The sequence below is a fragment of the Squalius cephalus genome, assembly GCF_949319135.1.
Source record: "Squalius cephalus genome assembly, chromosome: 15".
In the NCBI taxonomy this organism is placed as follows: Eukaryota; Metazoa; Chordata; class Actinopteri; order Cypriniformes; family Leuciscidae; genus Squalius; species Squalius cephalus.
In genome coordinates, this window is record NC_137136.1 from 3,070,068 (window position 1) to 3,090,000 (window position 19,933).

General features: G+C 35.8%; 1 protein-coding gene across 1 annotated transcript in view; it reads right to left on the minus strand.

Moving 5' to 3' along the window:
- ago1 (argonaute RISC component 1) overlaps window positions 1–19,933 on the minus strand; it is a 40,856-nt gene that overhangs the window by 5,020 nt on the left and 15,903 nt on the right. The window contains exons 4-16 of the mRNA XM_079894653.1: window positions 19,425–19,606; window positions 18,056–18,192; window positions 17,825–17,959; window positions 14,444–14,531; window positions 13,062–13,209; window positions 12,866–12,985; window positions 9,693–9,815; window positions 8,103–8,236; window positions 7,838–8,022; window positions 7,605–7,764; window positions 4,887–4,977; window positions 1,051–1,245; window positions 345–479 (exon numbers count right to left, since the gene is read on the minus strand). Of these exons, the coding sequence (XP_079750779.1) occupies window positions 345–479; window positions 1,051–1,245; window positions 4,887–4,977; window positions 7,605–7,764; window positions 7,838–8,022; window positions 8,103–8,236; window positions 9,693–9,815; window positions 12,866–12,985; window positions 13,062–13,209; window positions 14,444–14,531; window positions 17,825–17,959; window positions 18,056–18,192; window positions 19,425–19,606 (1,833 nt within the window). The remainder of the gene's footprint in view (window positions 1–344; window positions 480–1,050; window positions 1,246–4,886; window positions 4,978–7,604; window positions 7,765–7,837; window positions 8,023–8,102; window positions 8,237–9,692; window positions 9,816–12,865; window positions 12,986–13,061; window positions 13,210–14,443; window positions 14,532–17,824; window positions 17,960–18,055; window positions 18,193–19,424; window positions 19,607–19,933) is intronic.

Sequence of the window (19,933 nt, forward strand, 5' to 3'; positions counted from 1 at the left end):
TTGTTTTTTCCATAGTATGGAAGTCAATGGGGCCCATTGACAGTTTGGTTACCCATATTCGTCAAAATATCTTCTTTTGTGTTCAGCAGAGGAAAGAAATTCATACAGGTTTGGAACAACTTGTTGGAGAGTAAATGAGGACAGAATTTTCATTTTTGAGTGAACTGTCCCTTTAAGGCCTACTCCTGTCTTAACTCCTGTCAGGGAAACCGCTCCCTAAAGTATCAAATCTAATTCAAAATAATAACAAGAAACTATAATATAGTATAGTATATCCATGAAACTAAAATAAAACACTGCCTCTGGAAATGTCAACTTTAAAATGCTGTTTTTGAGAAACTCACTCGTTCAGATTTATCAGCGCAGAAGAGGCGTGTGTGGTGGCGTTTCTGCACGACTATGTATGTGATTCCCGGCTGGTAGTCCTTCTCCAGCTTGATGCAGGCGTCTCTGATGGCCAACAGCTCGTAGTGCAGGATCTACACGAGGAAACACACGTGACAAATCATCATGAGACGCATTCAATTGACCAAAAGTGACAGTACAGACATTTATAATGTTACAAAAGATTTCTATTTCAAATAAATGCAGTTTTTTTACTTTCTATACATCAAAAAATCCTAAAAAAAAAGAAGTTTCCAGCTTTCCACAAAAATATTAACCTGTTTTCAACATTGATAATATTGATATATAATTAAAAAATTGGTGGTGGTGCAGAGAAAAGCTCTATATAAATGTAATGAATTATTATTATTATTAATAATAATCAGAAATGTTTCTTGAGCAGCAAATCACATATCAGAATGATTTCTGAAGGATCATGTGACACTGAAGACTGGAGTAATTCAGCTTTGCATCACAGGAATAAATTACGTTTTAAAATAAATCCACATAGAAATTTAAATTGTAATACTATTTCACAATATTCGTGTTCATACTGTATTTCTGATCAAATAAATGCCTTGTTAAACATTGGAAAAATCTTACCGAGCGCAATCTTATGAACTGTATTGCATTCGATAGTTTGAATGAACGATGATAGGGCCTTACCTGTGGTAACTGTCCTTCTGGAACGCCGTCCCTGTAGAAGATGATTCTGGTGGGTTTGAAGCGGGTGGACTTGTAGAACTGGATGAGTAGCTCTCGCACCATGTATGAGAGGTCTTCAATAATCTCCTGTCTGGGTCGCTGTACTCGTACTGTAGCGCAGTATCTGCTGGGGTGAGCGTCCATACTGCCCACAACCTGCAGAGATCAATGTCAGAGGACGTTTAATATATAATATAATATAATATAATATAATATAATATAATATAATATAATATAATATAATATAATAATACAATACAATATAATACAATATAATACAATATATCATAATTAAATATAATAGAATAGAAAATAATAGAATAGAATATATTTCATTATATTATATTATAATTAAATACAATACAATACAATACAATACAATACAATATAATAGAATATAATAGAATGTATTTCATTATATTATATTATATTATATTATATTATATTATATTATATTATATTAGAATAGAATAGAATAGAATAGAATAGAATAGAATAGAATAGAATAGAATAGAATAACCATAATAGGATGTGGCATTTATTTGACAAAAAATACAGTAAAATTCTGAAATATTATTACAAACTAAAGTGTTTTCTATGTGAATATATTATAAAATGTAATTTATAAGATCTTCCAGCATCATTACTCCAGTCTTCAGTGTCACATGATCCTTCAGAAATCAGTCTAATATGATGATTTGCTGTTCAAGAAACATTCCTGATTATTATCATTAATGTTAAAAATTGTATAATATTTTTGTGGAAACCGTGATACATTTTTTTCAGGATTCTTCAATGAATAGAAAGTTCAAAAGAACAGCATTTATTTGAAATGTAAATATTTTGTAGCATTATAAAATGTCTTTACTGTCCCTTTGACGTATCTTTGCCGTTATAAAATAATCTTCCTGACCCCAAATGTTGGAACGGGATCCTAGTGAAAAATATACTATTTGAAATGCATTTATTTTATGCTAAGTATACAACAAATACATTTACATATTTACGTACTTAATATAAGTACCCTGGAATTGTACATTTGCTATACTAAATTGATATACTTAAAGTCTGCTAAAATTGGAACAACTGATTTTGTACTTAATGCACTTTAGTTCTCCAGAAACAGTGCTGAGGTCCATCTAAAGATATGAGCTACAGTGGGATTACTGCATGCATACTTTAGGTACACTTTGAATATCTTGCATTTAAAAACTGATATTATACAGAAATCATACTATCCTTACTAAAAGTGATGTTAAAACACAATATTAAGAAATGTGCATTGTGCAATAAAGAAGTACTCCAAATAAAGTTTAATTATAATATTTATATCAGTAAGTCTCAAGCAATATGTCCGTAAATATGTTAATGGATTTGTATTGTACTTAGGATAGGTATTTTTCACTAAGGTGATGTATGTATGCATTAGATGAAAAACTACATTTCAAAAGTGGCACAAATCGAACGTTTACACGTGTGACAAAAACTTTTTTTTTTGACAATGCAAATGTGTCAAGTCTGTTTCTGTCTAGTAAGCAACCGCCAACCAAAAAGTGCTAAAAATGAGAGAGAAAAAATGTCTCATCACTTACAAAAAGAAAAAGACCAGAAAGAACATGAACAGCTGTTTTCAATGTAAACACAGTGAAAAAGTAAAACCGCATACACCATCATTGCATGTCAGCATCACTACAAAAAATGCAAATAATGCAAACCAGACGCGAGTAGAGTCAGACGCCTGTGGAGGAGGCACAGAAACTCAGCAGTTTCCCTACAGAGAGCGTCCTGTCGCCACTCCCTCCACACACACACACACACACGTCCTCTCCATCCGTCTGCGTGACTCAGGCCTTTGTCACCATCGCTTAGCAACCGGCAAACGAGAACACGCTTTCATGTGGTTGCATGCGCAGGGAGGAAGGTGACGTCATTTCCTCCTCGTCTGTGAGTCACCGATGAGCCATTTTCCCTTTTCAAAGCTCCCATCCTGTCCTGTCCACCTCCCTTTCACTCCTGCGTGTGTTCTGAGACACTTCCGGGGTTGTCCGCACCATTAAGTACAGCAAACTGGGCGTCTCTCCGCCACAGTGAGCACTGGGGTGCTAATTACAGCCCTCTATATAAGACTAAAATGAAGTGCCTTTCGGCTCAGGTTGGGTTTCGGAGAGACAGAACTTCATTGTGTCCCAGATCAATAATAGCTCCTCTTGTTGTATAATATATGTGATGACAGGTTATTACAAGAAAGCTGCTAGACTAAACCATCTAAAATTATCATGCATTTTTGATCAGGCTTTGTGAATCTCATAGGGACGTAACAATATATCGTGTCGCAATACAAAAATGCAACTATGCATCGCGGATAGTGACAATATGTATTGTGTATAATTCACCCGAAATAAAAATTACTGTGTGAGAAAACCTTTTTACTTTCAAAATTTCACTTCCGGTGAGTTTTAGTGTCAGTACTATATTAAACTACTATATATAATGTTGAATATAATGTATAATAACGCAATGGGGGAATATTTGTGGGTCCGGATAATGCCAAATGTCTTATGTTACCAGTATATTATTTTAAATATATGTAGTCAGTGACAGAGTGCAAGCATATTCGTCTAAAACAATTCTGTATTTTCAGCTTTAGAATTATGAATATTTTTATTATTTTGTCACCATTGTCCTGTGCATTAGCTTATCAGCACCAAGTCCAAGCCTATTCATTTACACCCACAATGTAATATCAAATTTAGCATTTTAATCAACAGTAATTTTTTTGTTAACCTTTTACCCTATGTCTTGGAGTATCGCAATAATATTGTATCGTGAGTTCAGTATCGTGGTATGTATCGAATCGTGACATGAGGGTATCGTTACACTCCTAGTTCAATTAAAATGAAATACGTGTGGATAAAATCATTGCTGGTAAAAGAATAATCTGGGATAAAGAGGTCCTATTATGCCCTTTTTCAAGTCTTGATGTTGTTTTCAGGCTCTACTAGAATAGATTTTCATGCTTGAATGTTGATTATTTTCCTCATATTCTCCATTGTTGCGGCTCCTCTCTTCCCAGTCTGTCAGTAACGCTCTGTTTAGTTCCTGTCTCTATGAAGCCCCTCCTTCTGAAAAGCACACTGTGCTCTGATTGGTCGGCTGGATCAGTGTGTTCTGATTGGTCGAGAGCTTTGAGTGTGTTTGTGAAATGTCCCGCCCCTTACCATAACCGCCAGTTTAACACACTACTAACTAACTCAACCAGGCCCCACCCCTTTATTCTGCGTATTAATTATTTAAATGAGGAATATTGTGACGTGTTCGTTCCCGGAAGAAACTCAAGACTACAATGGAGACGTTTCAGGGAGTTTAGAAACACTGACACTGATTGCAAACCTTTTTCATGTGTAGTTGCCTTCCTGATATTGGTTAAAACCCAATGGTAAATTGCATTCAAACTACCAATCTACCCGACGACCACCAAATGTTCCTTTAACACAATGCGCGTTATTGCTATTAATGCGTGTTATTGCTATTATTGCTATTATTATTGCATGATCTATTTCAGATAAACCTGCATCTAAACAGCACTTAAAAACAGTTTAGTTGTTTTGTCTACTACATGACTATGGTTACACTTTCAAAACTGTGTGATAGTTGCACAATTTAAATGTTTATTCATGTGATGTCAGCTGATTCTAGCTTAAACAGCTTCTCAGCCCTACTTGGGTTTAAAATCTCATTCAAAATGCAAAAGATAATTCATAAGAACATAAGCATGTGTGTGTGTGTGCCATGCTCACGGCAGTGATAGACGGCTTCTTCCCATCACCAGCCGGCGGGTGTGTAACATCTGCTCCGAGGAAGATCACTGGCTGCTGGAACACTGCAGACCTGTGCAAACGTTCAGATAAACTGTTGATTTAGGCTGCAGCATTTATGGAAAAAAGTTTCTGATAAAAGTGCAATTGTAATTTAATGTAATTTAATGCGATTAAAAAAATAAATTCTAGGTTTGCATGAGGTTGTTTGAAGGGCAGCACAATTTGGCCCAAACTCACCTAAAGGATTATTAGGAACACCATACTAATACTGTGTTTGACCCCCTTTCGCCTTCAGAACTGCCTTAATTCTACGTGGCATTGATTCAACAAGGTGCTGAAAGCATTCTTTAGAAATGTTGGCCCATATTGATAGGATAGCATCTTGCAGTTGATGGAGATTTGTGGGATGCACATCCAGGGCTCGAAGCTCCCGTTCCACCACATCCCAAAGATGCTCTATTGGGTTGAGATCTGGTGACTGTGGGGGCCATTTTAGTACAGTGAACTCATTGTCATGTTCAAGAAACCAATTTGAAATGATTGGAGCTTTGTGACATGGTGCATTATCCTGCTGGAAGTAGCCATCAGAGGATGGGTACATGGTGGTCATAAAGGGATGGACATGGTCAGAAACAATGCTCAGGTAGGCTGTGGCATTTAAACGATGCCCAATTGGCACTAAGGGGCCTAAAGTGTGCCAAGAAAACATCCCCCACACCATTACACCACCACCACCAGCCTGCACAGTGGTAACAAGGCATGATGGATCCATGTTCTCATTCTGTTTACGCCAAATTCTGACTCTACCATCTGAATGTCTCAACAGAAATCGAGACTCATCAGACCAGGCAACATTTTTCCAGTCTTCAACTGTCCAATTTTGGTGAGCTCGTGCAAATTGTAGCCTCTTTTTCCTATTTGTAGTGGAGATGAGTGGTACCCGGTGGGGTCTTCTGCTGTTGTAGCCCATCCGCCTCAAGGTTGTGCGTGTTGTGGCTTCACAAATGCTTTGCTGCATACCTCGGTTGTAACGAGTGGTTATTTCAGTCAAAGTTGCTCTTCTATCAGCTTGAATCAGTCGGCCCATTCTCCTCTGACCTCTAGCATCAACAAGGCATTTTCGCCCACAGGACTGCCGCATACTGGATGTTTTTCCCTTTTCACACCATTCTTTGTAAACCCTAGAAATGGTTGTGCGTGAAAATCCCAGTAACTGAGCAGATTGTGAAATACTCAGACCGGCCCGTCTGGCACCAACAACCATGCCACACTCAAAATTGCTTAAATCACCTTTCTTTCCCATTCTGACATTCAGTTTGGAGTTCAGGAGATTGTCTTGACCAGGACCACACCCCTAAATGCATTGAAGCAACTGCCATGTGATTGGTTGATTAGATAATTGCATTAATGAGAAATTGAACAGGTGTTCCTAATAATCCTTTAGGTGAGTGTATATACATCATATATATATATATATATATATATATATATATAATTTATTACATTTATAATTTAATTTATAAATTTATATAACAATATGGCTTTAAAACATTATTATTATTATTAATATTATTTTATTATTATAAAATACAAAAATATAAAACAAAAACAAAATAGTACAATAGTAATATTTCTTATTTAGTTTTTTAGTATTTTTAATCTTTATTTATTATTAATTATAATAATATAATAATATAAATATAATATAATATAATATAAAAAACAAACAAAAAACAAAAAAAGAAAATATTTATTTTTATTCAGTATTTCTATATTTTATTTACTATCAATAAAAATAACAACAAATAATAACAAATAAATAAAATCTAAACAATAAATAACAAAATATTACAGTTCTATATTTCTCATTTGTGTTTTATTTAGTATTTTACATTTGATTTATTATTTCTACTAATAATAAGAACTACTACTAATAAAAACTATTACAAAAGTAATAGTTATTTTGTTTTTATTTAGCATTTTAATATTTTATTTATTATTAATATAACAAATAAATAAAATAAAAATAATAATAAATATGAACAAAAAACATTATTACAAAATTAGTACAGTACTGATATTTCTTATTTTGTTTTTAGTATTTTTATATTTTATTTATTTATTATTATTATTATTATTATTGATAACAATAATAATAACAACAACAATAATAAATACAATATAAAAATATGAAAAAAAAATGTTTTACAAAAGTATTACAAAGTATTACAAATATGTTATACAAAAGTTCTTTAAATAATAAAGATAATAAATTATCTAATAATAATAATAATAATAAATAAAATGTAAAAAAATACTAAATAAAAACAAAATAAGAAATATTGCTATTAATGTAAAATAATAATTTGAGAATTTAAAAAAAATAATGTAGTAACTATTATTATTTTATCTTACAGTACAACTGTAAAATTATAATAATAATATTTATGGCTTTCGTAATTTCTTTATTTTCAAACATTAAACCATTATTGTTTTATGTTGACGGAAACTGCGGGGAGTTAAAAACAGTGTAACCATGCTTTACTCAGAAACACATATACTGTATGCATTTAATATGAATGCATCCTTAAAGCCATATCGCGATTTCAGCGAATCGTGCAGCCGTAGTGTGAATGCTTACAGACTGCATGTAAATCTAAACACATCCAGGCAGAGATACTTCAGTAACGCTCTCACCGTTGATGCGGGACCAGGATGTTGTTGATGCCGCCGAGTTTGACGTTGATTTTGAGGCAGAGGTTGGAGAGCGTCTGAGGCGAGGTCTTCACCACGTTCTTCACCTGCACACACTGAGTGGCCATTCCTAGAAGAGTGTCTCCAACACGCTTCACTTCCGCTGCACAGATCAAGCGTGAGTTGGTTAGTCTGGAGGCTAACAGGAGGATCGGCTCTGAGTGTGATGCTCTTACCGTAGACGGGCGTCTTTCCCGGCAGGATGACGATGATGAGCTGCAGTCCAGAGTAGGTGTTCTTCAGGTGCCTGAACATGGGCTCCACGCTGTCGGCTCCCTGTGCGTACTTACAGAAACACGGCTGGCCCTGGATGGGCATCCCAGCATCCTTTGAGATCTTACGCAGCTGGTCGGTGAAGTTCCTGAGGAAGAGATCGTCACAAACATCACCACTGAAGTATTTATAGCTGTATTATTCTGTACTCTATGTGGGCGTCCTTACTTGAGCACCTCTTCCCGACACTGTTTCTGTGGGGCGAAGCAAGCGATGGCCCAAACCTTGATCTCGATGCCGTTGTAGAACTGCTTTCCCCTCATGTCCCACACACCCTGGTTGGGAGTCGCGATGGCACGGTTCTGTTCACCGACAAGAGAGAGAATTTAGGGATGTCACACTGGAGATGATGATGATGATGCTTCATCACGGGAGTCTCTCTACACTGGAAGTGTCAATTCTGCACGGCAACAGTTATGCTTTTATCCAAAGTGACTTTGCATTTAAAGTTTTTGATGAATAGAAAATATTTTTTATGTTTTTGAGAGTTCAAGCTCATCAAGGCTGCATTTATTTAATTAAAAATACAGTAAAATCAGTAATATTGTGAAATATTATTGCAATTAAAATAGCTGTTTTCTATGCGAATAATTTATTCCTGCGATCGAAACTGAATTTTCCGCATTATTACTCCAGTCTTCAGTGTCACATGATCCTTCAGAAATCTTTCTAATATGATGATTTGATGCTCAAGAAACATGATGAAAACAGTTGTGGTGCTTCATATGTTTGTGGAAACTCTAATACATATTTTTCAGGATTCTCTAATGAATCGGAAGTTCAAAAGAACAGCATTTATTTAAAATGCACTGCAAAAATGCTTTTCTTACTTAGTATTTTTGTCTTGTTTCCAGTCCATATATCAAAAAAATTCTTAAATCAAGATGCATTTACTAGATAAGTAAAATTAGATAAGATATTATGTCTTGTTTTATGGGGGAATTAATCAAAATTAAGTGAGTTTTTGCTTAAAACAAGCTAAATTATCTGTCCATGGGGTGAGAAAAATAATCTTAATTCAAACAGAAACGAGATTATTTTTCTTAGCCCATGGACAGATAATTTTGCTTGTTTAAAGCAAAAACGTACTTAATTTTTATTTATTTCCCCAGAAAACAAGACATAATATCTTATGGTATTTTACTACTAAAGTAAATGCATCTTGATTTAAGAATTTTTATTATTTTTGGACTGAAAACCAGGCAAAAATACTAAGTAAGAAAAGCATTTTTTGCAGTGTGGGATCTTTTGTAACATTATTATCACTTTTGAACAACTGAATGCATCCTCGCTGAATGAAAGTATTTATTAAATGACTTTTGAATCGTAGTTTATCACATTTTCCAAAAATATTTCAAAAATCAATACTCAGAAATGCTTCTTGAGCAGCAAATCATCATATTAGAGTGATTTCTGAAGGATCATGTGACACTGAAGACTGGAGTAATGATGCTGAAAATTCAGCTTTGATCACAGGAATAAATTAAATGTTACAATATATAACAATAAATAAATAAAAATGAAATAGTAATATTTCACAATATTACAGTTTTTACAGTATTTTGATTAAATAAATGCAGCTTTGGTGAGCAGAAGAGACTTTCAAAATCATAATTATTTCAAACTTTTGACCGGTAGTGTATTTTATACTCATGCATTCACTGAGAATCGAACCCATAACATAATGACCCATAACCCATAATGATCTCCTGTTTAAGCTACAAGAACAGGAGTCAGATACAGTCTAAAGGCTCTTACCCGACCACCGTACTGCAGGATCGGAGCGGGAAGGACTCTGCCGGTCACCTCGGCCATGTCGTCCTTCACTTTGATTCCAAACTCTTGAATGTAGGGATCCAGGTTAAAGTTAGCGTTCTTCATCTGAGCGAAAAAATGACATAAAAAGATTATGAAAATGTCTGTCATTCAGGCAATATGAACCTGCATTCACAACCCATTTCACTTCTGTACTGTGATGCATTATTGACTGAAACCGGATAGTCGAGAATGAGGGGAAAAATGTTATAATTTCATCCATCAGGAATTGATTTGAAACGTTACAATATGACATTAGAAAAGAAAATAATTTCAAAGGCAGAGCAAGTTCACAAAAAGATTACAAAAACTTGGAATAACTTGCGGTGATGAACTGCAAACAATAAGACCAAAACTGTGCCTTAAGAAAATAAATAGGAAAGTAAACATTTTCTGTAAAAGTCTACATTGAAAGTTTATCTTACAATTAGGGCTGCACAATATATAAAAAAAAAAAAAAAAAATTTATATTGCAATATTTAGTTTTTCTGTGATAAATATTGCAATATGAAAACAATTTCTCCAGATGACTTGAATAGCTTTATTTAGAAAATAATAATTAATCATTCTAGAATGATTGGGGTGATTCTGTGGGCGAGTGAACCTGCATAATAAACTAATTTTAGCTAAATACAATTATAGAACAATATGTGCTTTATATGTTTAGGTAAGTCTAACAGAAATTGAACAATCAAAAGTAAAATAACACTACATAGTCCGCTCTTTAAATATAAATTAATTATGATTAATCGTTGTTCAAGCAACAAAAAAGATTTTGTCTTTAGTTGTTTGATTAACATTAATGACACAGACGGCATCAGGTTTATTAGGCTCCTGTCACTTTAAGACCAACGCACGGATCCAATATAATGATGCGCATTCGTTTTCTTTCTCAGCTGTTTACATTCACGCAAGCCATAAGCAACTGTGTTCACGAGGATACTCGCCGATGAGGGCATTGTGACACCATATTGCGTGTAAAAATGTAAAAGACGATAAAGACAACTGAATTGGGTTTAAGGAATCCAGTTTTAAGGGAAAGGGAAGTTAATGTGCATTATAAAAAAATAAAAATTTGAATAATGTATCTAGAATACATAATAATATTGAATGATATTTGTTTTGTTTTTGTAGAATAAGAATTTAAAGAGTATTAATGAGTTGTTCTCCCCCTCCTTCTTGCAGCCTGCTTCATCACATGAGGTCATGGAACTATTTTTATTCAATAAGCATGCACAATTGTGGAAATTGAGAATCACAACCTTTTTATTTTTAAACTGAGATCACAATTCTCCCACGACTTTGAATAGACAACTAAACAAAATAGCACAATTTACATAACGTAATTTACTAGAGGTTCTGACAAAAATGTTAATTGCTGCAGTCTAAAAATATTTTATGAATTCAAATTTATGAATTCAAAACAGTTTGAATAAATGATCACTCTTAAAGATTGAAGGAATCTCTTGAATGAATGATTCCATGGTTTTTAATAGTCACTTGTCGCCACCTACTGGCATAACATTGTAATTGATTCAATCTATTTGAAGCATCAAGTTACTTTCAAAAGGTGATTTGCTCTATTTTGATCGCTATACCGTAGACATCAGTGTTTATATCCGAAATGCATCAGAGAAAATAATATATTCTTGACTCTATATTTGTATAATCAAACCTAAAAAAAAAAAATTGGATAATTGCATATGTTTGTCAACACAAAACGGAAGTCCAAGGAGAAAGCACTGGCTCCTATCAAAGGTGTACAGCAGTGGCCAAAGTGACGACCGACATCTTCACCCTTAATCCAAATATTATTCAACAATTGATATTGTAAGCAGATTGCGTAGTTGTGCTCGAAGTCGCAATGAAACACGCCAAATTGTGCGTAAATAATTTTTATCCAGGCTGTCATACAAAGAAACTATGATAAACACATGCAAGAGAGAACCGAGGAAATATTAATAACTGATCATGCCGTAGTCAATGTGTGCTGTTTCCTCTGATCTTCTATGCATTTTTGTTGCTTAGTAAAATAAATCCTGTAGCTGTGGTTTGCCCTTTTTTGCTAAATAATTTTGTCATATTTAAAATATATTTAAAAATATTTTCCTCATGTTTTGATGGTTTAATCGAATTTGTAGGATTATTAAAACCAAACATCCCTTCCAGACATCACTTTTGGCCACTACTGTACATCTTGTTGAGGCTGAAAAATAAAGGCCCTATATTGTCCAGCCCTATATTATCCTATGGGTAAAAATACTATGTAACAATGGCACTTAAAGGATTAGTTTACTTTCAAAAAATGTTTTGCTGATTTTCTAAAAAAAAAAAAAAAAAAAAAAATATATAATAATAATAATAATAATAATAATAATAATAATAATAATAATAATAATAATAATAATAATATATATATATATATATATATATATATATATATATATATATATACTTTTTAACCACAAATGCTCGTCGTGTACCATCTCTGAGATGTGCCAGGCATTGCGTCATCACGTTGGAAAGGTCACGCGTCACGTCATCTAAGTTATTTGTCTGTGTTCTCCGGTTCAGAAAGGAGGGAAGGGCGAAAAATGTCATCTCATTTTCTCCTCCAACTTCAAAATCGTCCGACATCTTTGTTTTAATTAATTCTTTTATTTTTATTTTTTTCGTGACCTTTCCAACGTGATGACGTTCCATACTAGATACGTGGCGCATCTCAAGATGGTACAAGACAGGCATTTGTGGTTAAAAAGTATATTTTTTTATTTTTAGAAAATGACCGATCGTTTCGCTAGATAAGACCCTTATTTCTCGACTGGGATCGTGTCGAGACTTTGAAGCTGCATTGAGATGGACATTTGAACCTTCTGTGAACATTGGTATAGTTGGTTGCCATTGAAGTCCATTCTGTGTAGAAAAATCCTGGAATGTTTTCCTCAAAAACCTTAATTTATTTTCGACTGAAGAAGGAAAGACATGGATATCTTGGATGACATCGGGGTGAGTAAATTATCAGCAAACATTTTTTTGAAAGTGAACTAATCCATTAAAGCCCCACTAGCCAGTGCTGGCTATATGTAAACCTGTCCATGTTTCCCACATGCACTCACCAGTCTGCTGATCTCCTCCTGTCGGTCTGGTGCTGATCTCGCTGTGGCTTTGATCATGGTGGAGGTTTGATTATCTGTCAGTTTCTTGATGCACCGCTGCCCTGCTACAATGTTGCACACCTACGAGAACAGCAGAGCGTATAAGAACAGAGACTGTGGTCTATGGCCATCACAGCGTGAGGATGACAGGACTCACCTCCAGGGGCAGGTAGGTGTGTTTCTGCTCCTGGCCCACCTGTAGACAGGGCAGGTGCGGGTATTTGAGCTGCAGGTTGTACTTCTGCTTGAAGTATTGAGCCACGGTACATTCTACCGTCTGTCCGCTTTCAAGCTGCAGGGGAAACCTGGGACACGATTGACAGGATCAAGAGTTAAATCCAAATAGACAGTTATTTTACAAACTATTTGACGGCAGAAAACAAAGATGCACTTCATTTGGATACACATGTAAGTGTAGGGTGACCATATTCCAGGACATGTCCGGCCGGGATTTCGAGATCGCCCAAAATATCCGGGATACGGCTTTTGCTTTCTCGTCGCCATTCATTTTGTTTACATGCACACCTTTTGATTCAGTAGGACTGAATTCATTCCGATTGGTGAATCTGAATGTAGTGTTTACATGAACGCTAAACAAGTGATCGGTTGATGTGCGTTTTAGCATTGCTAAGAAAATTCCTGTGTTTTTGTCTCGATCGGGATCCGTGTGAAGCAGAATGCATGACCTGCAAAGCTGGCACGTACGTGTCAGTGTCAAATAATGCAATAATGTAAACATAATGAATGGTGACTGTAGAAAGCAAAAGCCGAATCCCGGGCATTTTGGGCGATCTCGAAATCCTGGCCAGACATGTCCTGGTTAAACAGGACGTATGGTCACCCTATGTAAGTGTATGTCGCACATCAATGTTGAACATGCAGTGTTAACCCAGGGTTTACTCATGCACAATGTGAAATTAATGATGCACTGAATTTTCTACCGAAATACTGAAACCAAAATGAAAGATTTAATTTAGCCGAAAACCAAATAATAATCATTTAAATCACATTAATCAATGCTCAAATAAAACTGTTGTATATAAACATTTAAATTGCACACAAGACAATTTTTATTTCTACTTTTTAATGATATGAACTCCAGTTTGTTGTTGATATATAGATATATGTATGATATATAGCAATGGTGTTGACTTGATTTTTTACATGGTTTGTCTTAAAGCATATTCAAAACACCACATAGACATTTAAACAACATTAAAAGCTTGCTTTTCATCACAGGGGGAGCTTATATTTAGCAAAATGCTCCTAGAGTTATTTAAAGAGACACTGATAACACTGAAATGCAGTTGAAAATGCACCATCTGAGAAGCGCTAATTAAACGTCACCATTTCGGGTTATGATTTTGTCCCTCCAAAACTGTTTTGGCCGCAAATTCATTTTCTGACAAATAATTTTCAGTTGCATCACTATTTGAAATATCAAAACTAACTCAAAGAATGAACATTATGAAAAATGGATCAAGTGTGAACTCCCATATGAAAATGACACTATTGCTCTGTTCCCAGAACTATACTCACGTTTGGTGACTAGCAGGGCGACGCGTGACGTTACAGACGCGGTACTTCCTTTTCATTTGACCGCAGTGCGTGACCTCCACCTTCAGACCTGGAAATGTCCACCGGAGACAAACTTAAGCAGCATTAAGAAGCTTATTATGGCTATTGTTATTTGAGGATTTCAACACAACAGCAGCTCAAACTACAAAACTAGATTGCATGCATTACAAATCAAACAAATCTGTCTACACTTCAAGCATTCGGTTTAATTGACGGACACCTCGTTTCTGTTTCTGTCATGCTGCTCCTCTAGCCAATTTATTTTACAGTTCCCTGCACCAGAACCTGTATCATTTCGGCATTTCACCAGTGTTAGAAACTGGGCGGCACTCACAGCCACAGCAGGGTAGCAATTACAGTCCTCAGTATAAGACTAAAAAGAAGGGCCGATCCACAATAATTCCCTTTGGAATGCTTGATTTTGTTTTTGGGCTCTGCCAGAATAGGTTTTTCATGCTTGAATGTTCAAAAACACATTATTTTCCCCATATTCTCCATTGTTGCAGCACCTCTCTTCCCAGTCTGTCAGTAACGCTCTGTTTAGTTCCTGTCTCTATGAAGCCCCTCCCTCTGAAAAGCACACTGTGCTCTGATTGGTCGGCTGGAGCAGTGTGTTGTGATTGGTTGAGAGCTTCAAGTGTATTTGGGAAATGTCCCGCCCCTTACCATAACCGCCAGTTTAACACACTACTAACAAACTCAACCAGGCCCCGCCCCTTTATTCTGCATATGAAATATTTAAATGAGGAATGTTGTGACGTGTTCGTTCCCGGAAGAAACTCAAGACTACAATGGAGGCGTTTCAGGGAGTTCAGAAACACTGATATAGAGAATAACTCCCGCTGGAGGGACTTTGCAGACCCTTTTTCATGCTCAAATAGCAACATTACACACACAGAAGAAAGATGAACAAGTAAAAAAGCATTATAAATCGATTTCTGTATAAAAGCATGATATCAAAATGACTCAACCAATTCAATTTAACAAATAAATTACAAGGTAAAGCCGTGGCGGGATGCTGAGATCACCCAATGACCTCACCTGATCCTTCATCTCACACTAGCAGGAGTGTAAAAGCACAAATTTTTTCCCGAATGCAGCATTGCTTTAACCGCTGCACATGTGTGCAGAGTAAAAATTTAAAACTCTCGAGTTTCCCACTTGGATGTGATAATACCGTTTATATCGATATACTTTGAGGCGAATGCATCTGAAAAACAATAAAGGATACTGAGTGAACTGCTGTGTGAGAAGTGCATGATCCAAGTTATCCTAAACATGAGATGTGCTTTATATGAAGTGCTTCAAACTCACTCATAACCATACAGTTTACAGCGGCTCGCTCTCCTGTCAGATGTGTGTGCTGTTTAATCAAAGTCAGCATGAAACGGAAGTTGCGCTAGTCTTTTTTTCTCTATTGTGACTATATCTGAGTGAAACGCTTCTAGAACAAGAACAAATGTGGGCGGGGCTTAATTATGTCCATGGGGAATTGATTGCATGGTTGTGGTTTGCTATTGGTGGATCTCATGTGATTGACAGGTTGCCCCGCCCTCGTCATCAGAGAAGAGAAGAGAAGAGCTGCAAGAGGGAGGGGGACTTATTCTGATTCAAGACTATGAGAAACAGAATGATGTGCACGGATAAATCATTCATAAATACTACAGTATTCCATGAAAAAAAAAAAGAAAAGAATTGCCATTATTGATTTCATGGTGACGCACTCATTTTCCTCAGTGAATAACTCATATCTTACAGTTTTATCCTTTATCTGTAAATGTTAGTATTTCCATTTTGCATAAAGGCTCTTCCTGACAGCAAGCGAATCTCCAATAAACTTCACTGAACGAAAGCAGGCGCATGTCAAACAGACAGAGTGCATTAATAATATACATTTTGTCAACATTGGAAAATTGTCAAGTGGAATCACTTTAAATCTCTTCCCTTTTTTACAACAGCACCATAAACTGCAGTATGAGGAGTGTGTTGCATTGGATGCAGCAGTATTGACAGACCTTTTTATTTAAAGACAGAACCATCATTTTTTCAGTAAACCACTGTTTAATAAAAAAAAAAAAGTTTTCCATTCGCCTTACCGAAAACATACCGAACCGTGACTAGAACCTGCACATACCGAACCACTTGACATTTTTCTGATGGCTGTTCTCATGCAGGTGCTAAGGTGTTGCCAGGTTATTTAGTGTGATTGTTAAAATGTTGCTAGGTAGTTGCTGTGGTGTTGCCAGGTTATTTAGTGTGATTGTTAGAATGTTGCTAGGTAGTTGCTAAGGTGTTGCCAGGTTATTTAGTGTGATTGTTAGAATGTTGCTAGGTAGTTGCTATGGTGTTGCCAGGTTATTTAGTGTGATTGTTAAAATGTTGCTAGGTAGTTGCTGTGGTGTTGCCAGGTTATTTAGTGTGATTGTTAGAATGTTGCTAGGTAGTTGCTAAGGTGTTGCCAGGTTATTTAGTGTGATTGTTAGAATGTTGCTAGGTAGTTGCTAAGGTGTTGCCAGGTTATTTAGTGTGATTGTTAGAATGTTGCTAGGTAGTTGCTATGGTGTTGCCAGGTTATTTAGTGTGATTGTTAGAATGTTGCTAGGTAGTTGCTAAGGTGTTGCCAGGTTATTTAGTGTGATTGTTAGAATGTTGCTAGGTAGTTGCTAAGGTGTTGCCAGGTTATTTAGTGTGATTGTTAAAATGTTGCTAGGTAGTTGCTGTGGTGTTGCCAGGTTATTTAGTGTGATTGTTAGAATGTTGCTAGGTAGTTGCTAAGGTGTTGCCAGGTTATTTAGTGTGATTGTTAGAATGTTGCTAGGTAGTTGCTAAGGTGTTGCCAGGTTATTTAGTGTGATTGTTAGAATGTTGCTAGGTAGTTGCTATGGTGTTGCCAGGTTATTTAGTGTGATTGTTAGAATGTTGCTAGGTAGTTGCTAAGGTGTTGCCAGGTTATTTAGTGTGATTGTTAGAATGTTGCTAGGTAGTTGCTAAGGTGTTGCCAGGTTATTTAGTGTGATTGTTAGAATGTTGCTAGGTAGTTGCTATGGTGTTGCCAGGTTATTTAGTGTGATTGTTAGAATGTTGCTAGGTAGTTGCTAAGGTGTTGCCAGGTTATTTTGTGTGATTGTTAGAATGTTGCTAGGTAGTTGCTAAGGTGTTGCCAGGTTATTTAGTGTGATTGTTAGAATGTTGCTAGGTAGTTGCTAAGGTGTTGCCAGGTTATTTTGTGTGTTTGTTAGAATGTTGCTAGGTAGTTGCTAAGGTGTTGCCAGGTTATTTAGTGTGATTGTTAGAATGTTGCTAGGCAGTTGCTAAGGTGTTCAGAATGAAGGAAAACCCCACCTTTGATCTCCTTGGTGAAACGGACCCTTTGCGAGTCAGTAAGTGTCTTGGGCTGCTCATCAATGTTGCGGATGTCCAGAACTTCACACATGAACTCAATGACAGGCTGAGCTTTATAAAAGGCCGTTGCGGATACTGAAAACAAAAACGGAGTTTGTATATTTAAGTACAAAACATTGACGTTTCTTGACATTAAATAAGTGAGCAATCAAGGGGAAAAAATGACGTCACCGTCGATGTTGAGCATCATCTTCCACATGGCTGGCCGAACAGACTGATGGAAGCCGAACCACACCTCCCTGCCTCCTCCCAGAGGATGGTAATATCCTTCAGGAGGGGAAAAGAAGGAGCGTCCCACTGGAGTGTACCTGCAAATGAGAAAGACGGATGGTTCAATAGCTTCAAATCTTACTGTAGTGTGTAATATGGCTGTGAATGTAAAAAGCACAGTTTTAAAGATCAAAGTGCACGACAAATAGAGTCATTAGCCGCGTTTCCATTACCCTTCAAATTGCGCAAATTGAAATTGCGAATTGAAAATACGCTTAATGGAAACGCGTCATTTTCGCAAAAACTCCCATTTATCGCAAAAAAGTCTTTACGCTCGCATGAGGGGGGTTTTCAGGCAATTCGAAAAAGAAATATTCATTGTAAGAATAAGAATAATAATAAGATTCATATAAACTTATTGTAGGAGATTTCAAAACAAAATATGGAGCCTTTAAAATAGCAGAATAGGTCCATTTAAAAGATTTCAAATAATAGGGCCCTATGAAACATTTTATTTTTCCAGAATAAATTTTTTTTCTGTTAAAATTTTTCTGAATTTACGATTTAATACAAATGTATCATTAAAAACAGCAATAAAGACACATTTTTTAACTATTTAACTATTTAATCTTTTAACATGTAACTGAAATGTTTACTGATAACACTAAAACATGGCACAAAAAATGTGTGCTATTCCTTGGAACAAAAAGTTTAAAAAATATTAATAATAATTTTGCACTTCAAAATTCCTGGACACTAGAACATTTTGTGATTCGATTAATTATACAGCACTATGTTTAATAAATTTTTTAAATTTTGTCAAATTTCATGACATTCCATTACTGCATTCCATTACTACATTCCATTACTGCATTCCATTACTGTATTCCATTACTGTATTCCATTACTGTATTCTATTATTGTATTCCATTACTGCATTCTATTACTGTATTCTATGTTACACAGTAAATTCCATTTTCACGACTGGATTCCGTGATTCTGTCTGCATTTTCTGTATCGCTGATTCATATTCGGATTGTTTTATTAAGTGCCATTGTCAGCATTCAAAGCTATTTTCATGGCAAAAATGTAATTACAAAAATACAAATATCATATAAATACAATAAAAAACAAACAAACAAAAACAGCAAGTCACATTATTCAAGATTTATTAAATTAACATATGATAAAAAAAAAAATCAAAACCTTTTCAGACATAATCTTACTAAATAAGTCCTTAAGCGAGGGAACTTCATAAAAGAGCATTCTACTTGTATTAAGTCCCTGTATGGCTGAGATTATAATGCCAGGTTGCCTGTGCCCAGCGTACCTCATGGAGGCCAGGTGTCTCATGGCCACGTCGAGGGCTTGGACAGATTCCAGCGGGACCTGCAGACGTCCACTGACCAGCGTCTCCTGCAACAGCCTCCACGACACCTTCGCCAGCCAACGAATGGACACTTTAAAGATGCGATCTTTCCCCTCTCCAGGGATGGTCACCTCGAAGTCAACCTACGACATGAAATGAGAAGCCCAGAATGAGAATAGTAGGAAATTACATTGATTACAATTAAGGCTAGGGAATGCTTGGCGATATTCATGTCATGTTGCTTTGAAACTGTTTGAAACTAGTTTAATGAAAGGAATGTATTGGACATTTAAAAGGTACACTATGCCCTCTAGTGTTTAAAAAACAAAACTGCATGCATTTTGCAGAAGAACATTGTTTTGGTTGTGCTTGGGCACTGCGTGATGAATATGTTTATCCTACTGCTCATAAAACATTCCCTTCCCTAGATATAACCAGTTTAGATGGAAAGATCTCAAACTTGGGCGAGT